Source organism: Anas platyrhynchos, chromosome 36 (assembly GCF_047663525.1).
Source record: "Anas platyrhynchos isolate ZD024472 breed Pekin duck chromosome 36, IASCAAS_PekinDuck_T2T, whole genome shotgun sequence".
NCBI lineage: Eukaryota > Metazoa > Chordata > Aves > Anseriformes > Anatidae > Anas > Anas platyrhynchos.
In genome coordinates, this window is record NC_092624.1 from 3,191,005 (window position 1) to 3,207,119 (window position 16,115).

The window sequence follows — 16,115 nt, forward strand, 5'->3', positions numbered from 1 at the left end:
GCCCCCTCCCCAGTGTCTCACCACACTGCCCCCTGAGGTTTACCCCTATTCCCATGGAGGTTTTCCCCACTGGTCCTATGGAGCTGTGGGAGCAAGCAGTGGGCACCAGACCCCCCAGGTGTGGGGCAGGACAGTGCGGGGACAGGTTTTGGGGTGTGTGCAGGGATCAGCCCCAGCTGATGGCCCAAAGATGGGGGGCACTGACCCCAGGCTGACACCGTCCCCGCACAGAGCCCCCTCTGCCACCATCCCTGGCATCCCCTCCCTGCCCACAAGTGGCCCCGTGTCCCACCACCCTGACTCACATCTGGGCCCCTCTGCAGGAGCACTCCCGGGGTCTATTTTGAGCTGGGGCTGGCAGATCCCTGCTGGTGGCACACACACACACACACACACACGTGTGCATGTGTGCGTGCGCGTTGCCCTGCCAAGGAAACAGTGCTGAGACGCAGAGCACCCAGCACCCGGAGGGGCAGGAGGAGCAGGCACCAGTCAGGCTTTGCCCCACAGGAGATACCAGGGGCCCCTGGGTGCTGCTCTGTGCATAGAGGGGGTGGCACTCTGGCACCGGGTGGGGGGAGCAGAGGGTGTGAGGCTGGGCTCATCCCTGCACCTGCTCAGCGCCCCAATACCAAGCCCACCCCACAGATGCATCCCCGAAGCTGCTCCTTCCCTGTGCCCCTGGGATGTGCCTGCCTCCTTCCTCCTGCCCCAGTTCCCAAGCTGTATCCCTCCCTCTCCCCCTTTTCCCATGTCCATATCTCCCCTATCCCCCTGTTCCCATGTCCCTTCCTCTCCCTCTTTTCCCGTATCCATACTCTTTCCCCCTTCTCCCCTGTCCATACCGCTCCCTTTCCCTCTTTTCCCACACCCACAGCCCTCTTTCTCCCCTTTTCCCCATGTCCATTATCCCTCCCTCTTCCCGATTTCCCGTGGCCTGCTCCCTCCTCCCCATTTCCCACATCCTCATCCATATCCCACTCCCCAGTTCCCACGACCATATCCCTGCCTCTCCCCGAGCCCCCTGCCCTGGGGGTTGTTGTTTCTCCCTCTCCCTCCCCACCTGCTCTTTCCCCCCATCCCAGCTGCTTACGGCTGCCCTGACCTCGGCCCGCTGGGAGGTAATTAATACTTGACAGCACATTAACAGGACCCGCTTGGCACGTGGCCGGACGGGAGAAGGTCACATAACCCCATCACTCACCCTGCCCTCTCTGTCCCCAGTATGGGGAGCAGAGGCTGCTGCTGGGGTTGTTCCCCCTGCCCTGGAGCAGTGGTTTTGGGGCTGGCCCCCTGAATTGCCCTCCTGCCCTGCCAGGAACCATCCCCAGGGGCCGGTGCCAGCCCCACGGCTTCCAGCCCCACCAGCACGTCTCCGGCCCCGGCGGCATGCAGAGGATGCAGAGGACAGGGACAGGCAGTGGCCTTTGCTGGCCAGGTCCCCAGTGCGTGGGAGGGAGCGTGGTAGCCAGGCTGCGGGGGTGGCCGGGGGCGGAGGTACCAACAGCTGCGGGGGCACCGAAATAGCCGGTGGGCAGCCGGGCCAGGTGGCGAGAGCTCAGCCCCGTCCCTGTCCCTGGGCTGGGGACAGAGCCCGGCATGGCCCCATGCTGCAAGAGGAGCCGGGGATGTCCCTCTGCCCCCGATTTGTCCCCTGTCCCCTTCTACTTCCAGGGAAGGGGACAATATCCCCAATAAACCCACCACCCACAGTCCCCAGCTGCTGCCCCCAAACTTATTGCCCCCCCGGCCCCCATTTCCAACTCCCTGCCCCTCTTCTCCTCCAGCCCCCATTGCCCCCCTCCCTGCCTCCTTGCCTTCCCATTGCTCCCCACTGCCCCACTCAACGCCCCTCTGACCTCCCCAGGCCCCACTGCCCCACTCCATGCCCCTCTTCCCCCCCACTACACTGCAATCCCCCAATCCCAGCCCATCTGCTCCCCACTGCCCCGTGCCCAGCCCCTGTGCCCCCTGTGGAACCCATTACCCAACTCCCTTCCCCTCTACCCCCTCAGTTCCCATTACCCCACTCCCTGCCCCTTTGCCCCCCTGGTTCCATGACCCCACTCCTTGCCTCTTTGCCCCCAGTTGCCTGCCATTGCCCCACTCCCTGCCCCTCCCCGTCCCTATTGCACCACATCCAGCCCCCCTGCCCCCATTATTTTTTCCCCCTGCCCACTCCCCCCCCAGCAGGGCAAGGTCTGGCCCTGGCCCCACGGCTGAGAGCTGCTGGCGGGCAGCCGGTCCCATCCCCCGGCTGGGCTGGGTGCCGGGAGCAGACAGGTGGCTGGCGGGATTAGCGCTAACGAGATGTTTCATAACAGGGTCAGGGGGCCGCGGGGGAGGGCCTGGGCAGGGGGCCAGGCTGGGCATGGTGCCGCACCTGGGGTGGCCAGGACCCCTGCCCCACGCCAGACCCCCACCCAGCACACAGCACGAGAACCCACAGCATTGTCTCGGTGTTACAGCTGCTCTGCCTTTAATAACGGGGCAGGGGGCATCAGGGGCTGCAGCAGGAGCTCCCACGCCCACCGGTGGGCTTTGTCGGGGCAAAGACAGCCGTGAGCAGGGTCCTGTTTGGGTTTGGGGTCCCCCCGCTGGAGGCGTTGCAGGACGTGATGGCAGCAGGGATGGCCATGGGCAGAGCCGTGGTGCTCAGGGGTCCTGTGAGGAGAAAAGGCTGAGCATGGCCACATCCCGCCCCACAGGGCCCTGTGACCACACCAAGCCTCGCACGGGGCAGCAGGGACGGTGCCGCACCTGGCAGACCACGCCGACATCCTCGTCGTGGGTGCAGTCGTGGTACCCCCAGGCTCGGTGGGCACAATCCTGCAGGGTCCCCTCCTGGCCCCGGCACCGCACGTCATCCAGCCAGATGCGCCCGGTGCCGGGCCCAAAGCGTGGCCGGTCCCCAAGGAGCTCTGCCGGCACCTCCCTGCAGCCCAGCTCCTGGCACACCACAGCCGCGTTCGCCGCACTCCAGCCGTCGTCGCACACCGTGCCCCAGCTCCCGTTGCGCTGCACCTCCAGCCGCCCCGCACACCGCCCAGGGCCCCCGGACAGCCGCAGCCCAAATGGCTCTGCAGGACGAGATTTGGGGTCAGGCCAGGCCCAGCCAGACCCTCCCCACTCCAGGACAAGTGCCCTGCAGCCTTCCACACGCTCACCCTCACAGTCGATGGCAGCCAGCCGGTCTGAGGGGCAGGACGGGGCGTCCCGTGGCTGCAGGACGCAGTGCGCCAGGGCCGGCTCCTGCCCCGAGCACTGCACCCACTGCAGGGTCACCGGGGGCCCGTCGGCCGCCGGGGGGCTGCAGGGCGCGGGGATGAGGCGGGGGCGGCCGCAGCCCAGCTCCCGGCAGAGCACGCGGGAGGCTGCCCGGTCCCAGCCTGAGGCGCAGATGGAGCCCCAGGCGCCGTTCTGCAGCAGCTCCACACGCCCATGGCATCGGGACCGGCCACCCACGAGCCGGACGGGCACTGTGGGGGGAAGAGCGCAGCAGGGATGCATAGGGAAAGGGGTCCCAGTATCCCCAGTGCAGTCCCCAGCTGTCCAGAACGGCCCTTGTACAACCCCAGCAGAGCCTGCCCACAAGAGCCCCAGTCTGCCCAGTACAGCACCAGCTCAGCCCCAGCATCACCCCAGTCTGCCTAGCACAGCACCAGCATGACCCCAGTCTGCCCAGTATGGCCACACTTTGCCCAGAAGAGCCCCAGTCTGCTCAGTCCAAGCCCTCCCCCCTATTGCCCCTGCCCCAGCGCCTGCCACATCCAGCAGCTGCTGACCCCAGGGCACACAAGTGGCACCCAGGGGACACCCCCCTCCCAGTGACACCCAGCAGCACCCACGTACCAGATCCAATTACGGCGCCGAAGCACAGAGCTGGAGGGTGAGAGGGAAGAGTTGTAATGGGATAAATGGGACAAAGGCACCAGCACGCATTCCATTAACCCCCCCCTCCCAAGGACCCTCCCCAGCTGACACCCCCATGTGCCCTCAGCTCTACACCCACCCCCCCCACATACCCCCTGGCTCTGTACCCCACTATGTGCCCCCCACCCCCCGGTACCTCACCCAGGCACAGCCCCAGTCCGTGCAGCCCCCCCATTTTGCCAGCCTAGGGTCCCTCCACCCCAAGGCCACCCTTTTAACTAAAGTCCTGGGGGTGGGAGGTGGGGCGGAGGCTAGGGGGGGGAAGTGAAAGCCAAGGGGAGGAAGGGGAATGGGGCAGCAGCCAGGCAGGCGCCAGGGGAGGGCAAGCTGGGAGGGCCCCAGATGGGGGCTGGAGGTGGGGAACCCCAAAAATGTGGCAAGGAGGGCACAAAAGGGATTGCCAGCCTCAGGAGCCTTGGCCCCGGCCTCCCTGGGGGGCTGCGGGGGGAGATAGGTGAAGGAAAGGTCAGCAGGACACAGGGGGGGCAGCATCCCAACAGCTCCACGACTGCTGTGGGCACCCCAAACCTGCAAAGGGGGGCAGACCCAGCAGGCTGGGGGGTGCCCAACACCCCCTCCCCAGGACCACAGTGGGTGCAGTCCCCATACCCTCCCCCCCCCAAAAAAAAAAAAAAACAATGCTCGAGAGGATTTGGGGAACCAGCCCGGCTTTATTTCACTTGCAGCCCCTACAAAGACCCCCCCGGGTGCCCATGGCCCCATAGAGCTGGGGGGGGGCCCCCAGGAGGTGCTGGCCGAGGGCAGACAGCCGGCCCAGGCGGCGGGCAACAGCCTCCAGGCGCTGAGCCCCCCGCCGCTGGGCACGCGCCAGGGCCCGCAGCTGCCCCCGCAGCCCCCGCACCTCCCACAGCAGCACCCGCAGCAGGGGGGCCATGCAGGGACCCCCCTGGCCCCCCACTGAGGGGGCTGTTGGCACTGCTGCTGGAGCTGGACCTGTGGGGAGAGAAGCAGAGACACAGTGTGTGTCATTGTGCCCCCCCCAGTCCCACGCCCCTCAACAACCCCCCAGCACTGGGAGCCCTCCCAAGCCCATCTCAGGGGTCCCAGGCAAGAACTGCTGCCCCCTCCCATCCCATCCCATAGACCTACCTGCACATGGGGGCCCAGGCAGCATGGGGCTGTCAGGGGGGATGTGGAGGAGCTCTGTGGGTACTGGAAGGGTCTGGGTGCCAAGGGTCTCCATAGGGTGCTGGGGGGGTTCTGGGGGTCCTTGGGTGCCAAGGGTCTCCATAGGGTGCTGGGGGAGTAATGGGGGTCCCTGGGTGCCAAGGGTCTCCACAGGATGCTGGGGAGGGATTGGGGGTTGCTGGGTGCCAAGGGTCTCCACAGGGTGCTGGGAGTATGGGGGGGTCCTCTGGGTGATGAGCAACTTTTTGGTGTGCTGGGGGGGTGCTGGGGGTCCCTGGGTGCTGAAGGTCTCCACAGAATGCTGTGGGGGTGCTGGTGGGCCCTGGGTGCTGGGAGGCTCTGGGGATTGCTGGGGGAGTGCTGGGTGGGTGTGGGTGTCAAAAGTCCCTGTGGGGTGCTGGGTGCGTGCTGGGGGGGTCCAGGTGCTGGGGGGCTCTGTTGGATACTGGAGGGGTGCTGAGGGGCTCTTGGAGCTGTGGGTGTCAGTGAGGTTCTGGAGGGGTGCTGGGGGGGTTGGGGTGCCAAGCAACTTCACGGGGTGCTGAGGGGATGCTGGGGGGCTCTGGGAGATGGGGGGCTCCATGGGATGCTCTGAGGGGGCAGCAAGCATGTAAGGGCTGGTGGCACCTGGGGGGAGCACGGTGAGTGCTGGGGGGCTCTGGGGGCTGTGGGTCCTTGGTGGGGTCTGGGTAAAGGGGACTGGGGGCATCCAGGAGCTGGGGGGCTCTGCAGGGGGGTGCTGGTGGAGCACAAGCTCCATCCAGGCAGGGGGTGTCTCCACAGCGTGTTGGGTATGTGCTGGGGGTCCCTGGGTGTTGGGGGTCCCCTCGGGCCTCTGGGTGGGTGCTGCGAGTCCCTGGGTGCTGGGGTTCCCTGGGGAGCTCTGGGTGGGTTCTAGGGGTCCGTGGGTGCTGGGGGTCTCCTCTGGGTACTGGCTGGGTGCTGGTGGCTCCTGGGTGCTGGGGGGCTCTGTGGGGCGCTGGGAGCCAGGACCCAGTTGGACTGCAAGGGCAGGGGGGCTGGCTGGCCACAGGGTGGGGGGCAGAGATGAGGGGGGTGATGGAGATGTGGTGGGGGGCACAGAGACCCCAGTGAGGCCCAAGCCTGCGCCAGCACCTGTATGGGGAAGGGACACAGAGTCCATGAGACTACCCCCTGTCCTTCCCCTCCTGCCCCCTTTTCTTTGTCATCTCCTCTTCTTCTGCCCCTCCCTCTCAAATCCTTCCACCCAACAGCAGCCCATCCCATCCCATCCCATCCCATCCCATCCCATCCCATCCCATCCCATCCCTCCCATCCCATCCCATCCCATCCCTCTCCTCCTCACCCCTATGCACCCATTGCTCTTCTGTTCACCTGCCCTCCCTCCCCTTCTCAACAACAGTTCACCCATCCACAATGCTCCCCATGTTACCTTCTGGATCTGGGCTTGTTGTGGGATGTGTGCTCCAAACGGTACCTTCTGGGCCTGGTTCTGATTTGGGATGTGTACTCTCCATGGTGCCTTCTAGACCTGCTTCTGCTGAAGGATGTGTGCTCCTCGTGGTTCCATTGAGATCAAAATCATCTGAAGAATTGGTCCCCCACGTAGTACCATCTAGACCTGATGCTGTTGCAGGATGAGAGCTCCTCATGGTCCTGTCTGGATTTGGTTCTGTTGAAGGGTGTGTGCTCCACGTGGGAACAACTGCTGTGGGACGGGCACTTTGTAAGGTATCAGCCAAGCCCAGTTCTGCCGAAGAATGTGCACTCTGCGAGGTGCCATGTAGACCTGGTTCTTCTGGAGGATGTGTGCTCCATGTGGTACCTTCTGGACCCAGTTCTTCTGGAAGATGTGTGCTCCTCATGGTACTTTCTGGACCCAGTTCTGCTGCAGGATGTGTGCTCCTCATGGTACTTTCTGTATCCAGTTCAACACCCAATGTGGTACCTCCCGGACCTGGTTCTGCTGTGGGATGTGTGCCCCATATGATATCAAACAGGCCCAATTCTGCTGCAGGACTTGTGCTCTGTGTGTTGTCTTCAGGATCCAGTCCTGCTGTGGGATGCGTGCTCCTCATGGTAGCTCCTGGACCTGGTTCTGCTGTGGGATGTGTGTTCATCATGATACCTCCTGGGCCTGGTTCTGCTGTGGGATATGTGTTTGTCATGGTATCTTCTGGACCTGGTTCTGCTGTTGGATGCGTGTGCCACATGGCACCATCTGTATCTGGTTCTGCTGTAGGATGGGTGCTCATCATGGTATCTTCTAGACCTAGTTCTACTGTGGGATTTGTGCTCCACGTGGTACCTCCTGGACCTGGTCTTGCTGTGGGATGTGTGATCCTCATGGTACCTTCTGGACCTGGTTCTACTGTGGGATTTGTGCTCCACGTGTTACCTCCTGGACCTGGTTCTGCTGTGGGATGTGTGATCCTCGTGGTATCTTCTGGACCCGGTTCTTCTGTTGGATGTGTGCTCCACATGGTACTTTCTGGCCCTGGTTCTGCTGAAGGATGTGTGCTCCACATGGTACTTTCTGGCCCTGGTTCTGCTGAAGGATGTGTGCTGCCTCTAGGATCTGGTTCTGCTGAAGAACCCCTCTGGGTACTGTTCAGATTTAGTTCTGACACAGGACGTGTTCTCATGGTACCTTCTGCACCCAGTTCTGCACCCATAGGACGTGTGCTCCTCATGGGGCCTTCAGGACCTGGTCTTGCTGAAGGACGTGGATCCCAGGTGGTACCACCTGGCCCTAGTTCTGCTGTGGGACGTGTGCTCCATACAGTATCATCCAGGCCCAGTTCTGCTTCAGGACGTGCACTCCGTGTGCTGCCTTCTGGATCCAGTCTTGTTGGACGATGTGTGACCCCGATGTGACCTTCAGGACCCAGTTCTGCTGTGGGATATGCGCTCCCCATGGTACCACCCAGATCCAGCACTGCTGCAGGATGAGTGCTCCTTATGGTCCCCTCTGGACCTGGTCCTCCCACGTGGTGGTTCCTCCACGTGGTAGCACCTACTGGGAGTACCATGGTGGGGGCTGAGTCTTGCCCTGCTTTGGGCCGTGGGTGCCACCCATCGGTTTGGGTGGCACTAACAGGATCCCGTCCTACCAGCGTCTGGGTGCTCCTGGTGGCACCAACCAGATCCCAACCTGCTTTGGGCTTGATGCCTTGCGTGGTCCCCACCGAAACCCAACGTGTTGGGCTCATGGTGGTCTGTTTGGCCCCCACCACAACCCGCTCAGCTTTGGGCTGGGTGATCTGCACAGTGCTGAGCGGATCCTGTTCTGCTTTGGGGTGGGTGACATGGATGGTACCAATCTGATCCCGTCCTGCCTTGGACCTGTTGGTGCCAGATAGATCCTGTCCCACTTTGGCTTTAGTGGTGCCAACTGGATCCTGTCCTGCCTTGGATCTGTTGGTAGCAGGTAGATCTTGTCCTGCTTTGTGCTTGGTGATGCCAACTGGATCCCGTCCTGCCTTGGACGTGTTGGTGCCAGATAGATCCTGTCCTGCTTTGGCTTTGGTGGTGCCAACTGGATCCTGTCCTGCCTTGGATCTGTTGGTGCCAGCTGTATTCAGTCCTGCTTTGGGCTTGGTGATGCCAACTAGATCCTGTCCTGCCCTGGACTTGTTGGTGCCAGCTGGATCCCATCCTGCTTTGGGCTTGGTGATGGCAACTGGATCCCGACCTGCTTTAGACCTGTTGGTGCCAGCTGGATTCTGTCCTGCTTTGGGCTTGGTGATGCCAACTGGATCCCGTCCTGTCTTGGATCTGTTGGTGACAGATAGATTCTGTCCTGCTTTCACTTTGTTGATGGCAACTGGATCCCGTCCTGCCTTGGACCTGTTGGTGCCAGCTGGATCCCATCCTGCTTTGGGCTTGGTGATGGCAACTGGATCCCTTCCTGCCTTAGACCTGTTGGTGCCAGCTGGATTCTGTCCTGCTTTGGGCTTGGTGATGGCAACTGGATCCCGTCCTACCTTGGACCTGTTGGTAGCAGCTAGATCTTGTCCTGCTTTGGGCTTGGTGATGCCAACTGGATCCCGTCCTGCCTTGGACCTGTTGGTGCCAGCTGCATCCCATCCTGCTTTGGACCTGGTGGGACCACCAGGCTCCCGTCCCACCTTGGACCTGGTGGTACCAGCCGCACCAGGTCCTGCCTTGGGCTTTGTGCTTTGGATGACGCCAGCGGGATCCTGCTCTGCTTTGAGTCGGGTGATCCTGATGATACGAATGGGATCCCGCCCTGCTTTGGCTGGGGTGGTGCTGACTCGATCCCGTCCCGTGGGGCGCTGGGTGATGCTGGGGATGGTGCTGGATGGCTCCCGTCCCAAGGGGCGTCGGGTAGTGCTGGGGATGGTGCCAACTTGATCCAGTCCTGGAGGCCACTGGGAGGTCCCCGTGGGTGATGGCAGGTCCTCTGGCCCTGCAAGAGTGAAGGGGGGGCTCAGTCCTTGTCCCAGCCCCATCCTGTGCATGTGGACCCCCCTATCCCCTCAGTGCCCCCAGGGTGATGTTCCCTGCTTGGGAACTCTGCCCACCCCCAGGGGCACCCAGGGCCAGAGGCTAGGGCATCCCTTGGGGACAGGGACTTGAGGACACATGGAGGGACCCCAGCAGGCAGGGGGGTGCACGGGGAGGGCTCTGTGCCCCCCCAAGACCTGCTCCAGCCCCCAGCCACGACACGGAGCAGGGATCAGGGTGTCTGCCCCGTCCTGGGGCCATCCCACCTGCGCAGATGACAGCGGCATCCTCGTGGTGGTTGCAGTTGTGCCTGCCCCAGGGCTCAGCTGGGCAGCGCCGCAGCGTGGGCTCCGTCCCCTCGCAGTTCACCTCATCCAGCCAGACAGGGCCGGTGCCGGGGCCGAAGTGGGCACTGCGGGGGGCTTCACGTGCCACCCCACAGCCCAGCTCCCGGCAGACCACGGCCGCGTCCGGCAGCCCCCAGCTGTCATCGCAGACGGTGCCCCAGCGCCCAGCGTGCAGGACCTCCACACGCCCCGCGCAGCGCCCGGGGCCCCCGGCCAGACGGAGCTGGGCTGGAGCTGAAAAAGAGCTGGCGTCACACCACTGCTGGCCACCGGTGTCTGGGGACGGGGTCTCCGTCCTCGTTCCTTCATTACGGCATCCCGACTCCTTCCCCGTGCTCCTTCCCTTCTCCAACACCAGTTCCTGCCCCTCTCCATCCATGTCCACGCCAAGTGATCCCAGCTCCATCCCTGCTCCATCCCCCTCAATCTCAACTTCATCCCCTCTCCATCTTTCTATCCCAGCTCCATCCCAGCTCTTTCCATGCCCCATTCCTGTTCCTTCCCTGCTCCATCCCCCCTCCATCCCCGGCTCCTTCCCTACTCTATCCCAGCCCTTTCCACCCTTCTTCCTTTCCAATCTCCAACCATGCCCCATCCCCACTTAATCCCAACCCCATCCCCACTCCATCTCTTCTCCTCCTACCCCTGCGCCCCATCCCAGCCACGGTCTGGCTGCTCGGGGCAGGCTGGGGAGAGCTGGGGGTGTGGGGCCGGGTGGTCTCGTGTGGCACGGCAGAGGGGGGCACCCGAGCTGGGCTGGTTGGCAGCTGCTGGGGACTGGGCTCCATGGGGTCCACAGCGGTCAGCTCATCTGGGTGATGCAGGAAAGCAATGTGAGCCCTGCAGTGCACTGAGCATACGTGCCACACCTTGCCTGTCCATGCACTGCCCCCTGCAGCACTGCACTGCTCAATCACCAAATCTGCAATTTAGCCATGGCAGCCCCCTGCCCATGCGCTGCACCAGGACCGCGTGGGTGCCCACTGCACAGCCCCTGTGTGTCTCCACAGCACTGCATGCACTGCATGCAGGCCAGGAGCACACCGGGGCGTGTGCACGCAGCATGAGCACTATCCCCAGCAGCCAGGGCACCGCGCACGCCTGGCACACAGAGCAAGTACCTGCACAGACGACAGCCGCGTCCTCCCGGTGCTGGCAGTCCGTGATGCTCCACGGGGCAGCCGGGCACTGCAGCAAGGTTGACTCGTTCCCCTGGCACCGCACGTTGTCCAGCCAGATGGGGCCAGTGCCCTCGCCGAAAAATGCCCCACGGGGCGCAGCCAGCGCAGCACCACAGCCCAGCTCCTGACAGACCACAGCCGCGTCCTCAAGCCCCCAGCCATCATCGCAGACGGAGCCCCACTGGCCAGCATGCAGCACCTCCACGCGCCCCGCGCAGTGACCCTCGGCCCCCACCAGCCGCAGCGTGGGGGTCCCTGGGGAAGAGACCGGAGTCAGCAACAGTGCAGGGAGAACAATTCAAGTGCCACCCACCAGCAGGGTGCACAGGGACAGGCAGGGCTGTGGGCAGCAGCTCCTGGGTGTGGGTACAAAGCACACCAACGCTGTACCTGTGCATGCCACGCTGGTGTCCTCCATGTGCCCTATGCAGCGTCTGGGACCCCCAGCCGGCCGCGGTGTCATGTCACCTGCGAGACAGTCGGTGTCACTGTGGGGTGCACAGCGTCCCCTCCCTGTGTGGCTGGGGACATGGGTGTCCCTGGGGATACCACTCACCAGGTGCTGGGGTGCTGGTGGTTGTGGTGGAGGGCGGAGGGGGCTCCATGGTGCCCAGGGAGAGGAAGGGGTGAGCTGTGGGGAAAGGCAGTGGGGCGGGGGTCCCGTTTAGCTGGGAAAGAGCCTGGCAGAAAAAGACCTGGGGACATTGGTCAACAGCCAGGGAAGTGGCTGAGTCACGGGAGGTGTCCAAAAGACACACAGATGTGCCTGGGGACCTGGTTTGGTGCTCGACTTGGCAGTGCTAGGCTAACGGCTGGACTTGATGACCTCCCAGCTCTTTTCCAACCTTTGCGCTTTTACCATTTCTGCCTTTCCTCCCCCCCAGTGCCGGGGTCGCAGCCCACCTGAGCACACGGCGCTGGCGTCCTCCTCGTGGGTGCAGACGTGGCTGCGCCAGCCCCGGTGCCGGCACTGGGCCAGGCGCCCCTCACCGCCGCGGCACCGCAGCCCGTTCAGCCAGATGGGGCCGGAGCCTTCCCCGAACCAGGCGCCCGTGGGGGCGGCCAGCGCGGTGCCGCAGCCCAGCTCCCGGCAGACCACGGCCGCGTCCGGCAGCCCCCAGTCGTCGTCGCAGACAGTGCCCCAGCGCCCAGTGTGCAGCACCTCCACGCGCCCCGCGCACTGCCCGGGACCCCCGGCCAGGCGCACCGGGAACGGGTCTGGGGAGGGGAGCAGACATCAGGCAGTGGGGCTGCCGGCACCCACCGGGAACCCCCCGGGACCTGCTGGGACCCCTGCATGTACTGGGACATGCTGGGAGGCTCTGGGACCTACTGGGACCATGGCGTGCTCCAGGACTTGCTGGGACCTACTGGGACCCCAGTATGCTCTGGGACCTACTGGGATGTGCTGGGACCCTTTTGTGCTCTGGAACCTTCTGGGACCTGCTGGGACTCTTTACACACACCAAAACCCACTGGGACCTACTGGGACCCACTGGCACCCTGTGTGCTCTGGGAGATGCTGGGGACACCCAGACTTACTGAGACCTACTGGGACCCGGTGGGATCTACTGGCACCTGCTGGGAACCTTTCCACACACCAGGACACACTGGGACCCACTGGGACCTACTCAAACCCACTGGGACCTACTGGGAACTGGTATGACCCAGTGGGACCTGTGCATGCTGTGGAACCTGCTGGGACCCACTGGGATTTGCTGGGACCATTTGCACAGACCTGGACCTGTTGGGACCCACTGGGACCTACTGGGACCTGCTATGACCCAGTGGGACCCCTGCATGCTCTGGGACCTACTGGGTTCCCACACACCAGGACCCACTGGGAGTCACTGGGATGCACTGGGAGCCCTGCACACCTGGGGAACCACTGCAGGCCCCCTCAGGCTGGCAGTGACTGGGATGCACTGGTGCAGGTACCCCCCCAGCCCAGCCCTGCCCCAGTACCTGCACCGCGGGGGACCAGCAGCCCCACTGGAGCCGAGAGAGGAGGGTGAGGGGGGGCCGCAGCTGGCTGAGCCCCTCCTAGCCCCCACAGGGGGCCACGAGCAGCTTGGAGCCTGTAGGGGGCTTCCCAGTGCCCAGCACCATTTCACAGTCCCATTCCCAGTGCCCCGTGCCCTCAGACCAGTAACCAGTGTCCCACTCCCACTGCCCCATTCCCAGTGCCCAGTTCCCACCGTCCCACTCCCAGTGCCATTCCCAGTGGCCTTCCCATTGCCGTTCCCATGCCTCCATGCCCCATGCCCCCAAACCAGCAACCAGCGCCCCATTCCCAGTGCCCCATTCCCAGTGCCCCAAGTGCCATTCCCAGTGCCCCGTGACCACTGCCATTCCCACCACCCCATTCCCAGACCCATGATCAGTGCCCCATGACCATGCCCTTTCCCAGTGCCCAGTGCCTTTTCCATTGTCCTTCCCAGTGCCCAGCAACCACAGACCAGTGCCCAGTGCCCTTCCCAGTGCCCCACGCCCAGTGCCCAGTGCCTCACGTGCCCAGTTCCCTTCCCAGCACCCCATGCCCACCACAGCCCAGAACATCCAGTGCCCTGCACGGTGCCCCACAGCCTTCCCAGTACCCACCGCCCAGTGCCCAGCACAGCCTCCAGTACCCACTGCAATTCCCAGTGCCCTTCCCAGTGCCCCATTCCTCCCCCACTGCAGGGCTCTAACTGGGAGCAGTGCCTACTGCATTGCCTGGCACCCCCCATGGTGCTGCTGCAGTGCCCCATGCAGTGCCCCCATGCAGTGTCCGGTCCCCTGCTGTGCCCCGAGCCACCCAGCCTCTTCGCAGTGTTCCTGCAGTGCCTGGCCCCCATGCGGTGCCCAGGGCAGTGCCCTTCCCTTTCCAGTGCCCGTTGCAGTGCCCACACCATGCTCAGTTCCCATGCGGTGCCTGTGCAGTGTCCAGCGCAGTGTCCGGCTCCCTGCAGTGCCCACGTGGTGCTCAGTGGGGTGCCCAGCACCATGCAGTGCCCAGCACCATGCAGTGCCTGGGTGCTCTCTGTGCAGTGCCTGTGCAGTGCCCAGCAATGTGCTCAGCCTCCCAGTGCCCATGCAGTGCCCGTGCAGTGCCCATGCAGTGCCCAGCCCCTTGTTGTCCTCACCCCTTAGCCATGCAGTGCCTGTGCCCAGGCTGTGCAGTGTGCAGTGCTCAGCTGCCCCATGCCGTACCCCCTGCTGCACCCACGCAGTGCTCGCCCCCTGCAGTGTCCAAGCCCTGCCACGCCGTGCCCAGCACAGTGCCCATGCAGTGCCCATGCAGTGCCAGTGCAGTGCGTCCTGCTGAATCTGTGCCATGCCCAAACCTCAGTGTCAGTGCAGTGCCCAGCGCTGGCTTCATGCCATGTGCACTGCAGTGCCCGTGCAGTGCCCGAACCCTCAGTGTCAGCGCAGTGCCCAGCGCTGGAGCCACATCACGGGCACTGCTGCGCCCATGCACTGTCCATGCACTGCTCGGTGCAGTGCCCATGCAGTGCCCAGCACAATGCCCATGCAGTGGCCTTGCAGTGCCCATGCAGTGGCCTTGCAGTTACCATGCAGTGCCCATGCTCAGCCCCCCCTCCCAGCCCCCACACCCATGCCATAGCCGTGCAGTGCCCATGCAGTGCCCATGCAGTGCAGTGCAGCGCGGTGCCAGGCGCTCACCCAGCAGCAGCAGGGTCGGGGCCATGGCGGGTGCCGGCGCGGGGAGGGCGGGATGGAGGAGCAGCAGCAGGAGGAGGAGGACGGGGACGGGGCCACGCGGCCGGGCCAAGGATGACTCAGTCCGTCCGTCCGTGCGGCTGTGTGTCCGTCCAAGGCCGCACCCGGCCCCCCTTGGCCAGGATGAGAGGGGCCTTGGGGGGGGTGACACAACTTAGGGACCCCCCTGGGAGGGAACGCCCGGGTGCTGCTCCCCCCTTGCAGGCCAAGGAATGGGGAAGGGGGGGTCCCGGGGGGGCTGGGGTTAACGCTGGGGGGGCCCCGGCACGTGCAGGCGCCCACGCACCCACGTGGCAGGAGGGGGGGGGGATGGAGACGCACACGTGGCTGGGGGGCGCAGGGCCACGTGTGAGCACACTGGGGGGCAGTGGGGTCACACTGGGAGTCAGTGGGGTCAGTGGGGGCACACTGGGGGCCAGTGGGGTCATGTTGGGGGTCAGCAGGGTCAGTGGGGGCACGCTGGGGGCAGTAGGGTCATGCTGGGGGTCAGCAGGGTCTGTGGGGGTCAGTGGGGGCCCACTGGGGGCACTGGGGTCATGCTGGGGGTCAGTGGGGTCATAGGGGACACACTGGGGGTCAGCAGGGTCAGGCTGGGGGTGAGTGGGGTCAGTGGGGGCACACTGGGAGTCAGTGGGGTCAGTGGGGGCACACTGGGGGCCAGTGGGGTCATGTTGGGGGTCAGCAGGGTCAGTGGGGGCACGCTGGGGGCAGTAGGGTCATGCTGGGGGTCAGCAGGGTCTGTGGGGGTCAGTGGGGGCCCACTGGGGGCACTGGGGTCATGCTGGGGGTCAGTGGGGTCATAGGGGACACACTGGGGGTCAGCAGGGTCAGGCTGGGGGTGAGTGGGGTCAGTGGGGGCACACTGGGAGTCAGTGGGGTCAGTGGGGGCACACTGGGGGGCATTGGGGTCATGCTGGGGGTCAGTGGGGTCAGTGGGGTCACACTGGGGGCAGTGGGGTCATGCTGGGGGTCAGCATGGTCAGTGGGGTCAGGGGGGGCACACTGGGGTCAGTGGGGTTATGCTGGGGGCCAGCAGGGTCAGTGGGGGCACATTGGGGGTCAGTGAGGTCATACAAGGGGGATCACAGGTGACATACTGGGCATTACTGGAGCCATACTGGGGGAGAGTGGGGCCACACTGGGGGGGGGGCATTAGGGTGTAGGGGTCACAGGGGCTATACTGGGCGTCACTGGGTCATACTGGGAAGACTGGGGCAGTAGTGGGTGAGATATCAGTGGCATAATGTGGGGGGCAGCAGGAATATGCTGGGGAGGGGGGCACAGGGGCCATACTGGGGTACAGCAGGGCCTTAGTGTGACTGGGCCACAT

General features: G+C 64.5%; 2 protein-coding genes across 8 annotated transcripts; both read right to left on the reverse strand.

Annotated features, from left to right (window-relative positions):
- Positions 1-2,451: 2,451 nt before the first annotated feature.
- Positions 2,452-4,204, reverse strand: LOC119716998 (CD5 antigen-like). The gene is made up of 5 exons (XM_038179231.2): positions 4,075-4,204; positions 3,853-3,882; positions 3,168-3,479; positions 2,761-3,080; positions 2,452-2,664 (listed from the first exon to the last, which is right to left on the reverse strand). The coding sequence occupies exons 1-5, from the start codon at positions 4,106-4,108 to the stop codon at positions 2,656-2,658; spliced, it is 705 nt and encodes a 234-aa protein (XP_038035159.2). The 5' UTR covers positions 4,109-4,204; the 3' UTR covers positions 2,452-2,655.
- A 373-nt stretch (positions 4,205-4,577) lies between these two features.
- On the reverse strand, positions 4,578-14,991 carry LOC119716992 (uncharacterized). 7 transcript variants are annotated; one of them, XM_038179166.2, is made up of 12 exons: positions 14,729-14,991; positions 13,954-14,007; positions 13,028-13,054; positions 11,966-12,280; positions 11,619-11,693; positions 11,453-11,530; positions 11,003-11,317; positions 10,525-10,692; positions 9,801-10,115; positions 6,497-9,496; positions 5,044-6,198; positions 4,578-4,887 (listed from the first exon to the last, which is right to left on the reverse strand). In XM_038179166.2, exons 1-12 carry the CDS (start codon positions 14,751-14,753, stop codon positions 4,610-4,612), a joined length of 5,805 nt encoding a protein of 1,934 aa, XP_038035094.2. In that variant the 5' UTR covers positions 14,754-14,991; the 3' UTR covers positions 4,578-4,609. The 7 variants fall into 7 exon arrangements, with proteins under 7 accessions (XP_038035094.2, XP_071888241.1, XP_038035096.2 ...); XM_072032140.1 differs by lacking the exon at positions 14,729-14,991 and having other exon boundaries at positions 6,497-7,147; positions 7,193-9,496; positions 13,954-14,702; XM_038179168.2 differs by lacking the exon at positions 13,954-14,007.
- Between the last annotated feature and the right edge of the window lie 1,124 nt (positions 14,992-16,115).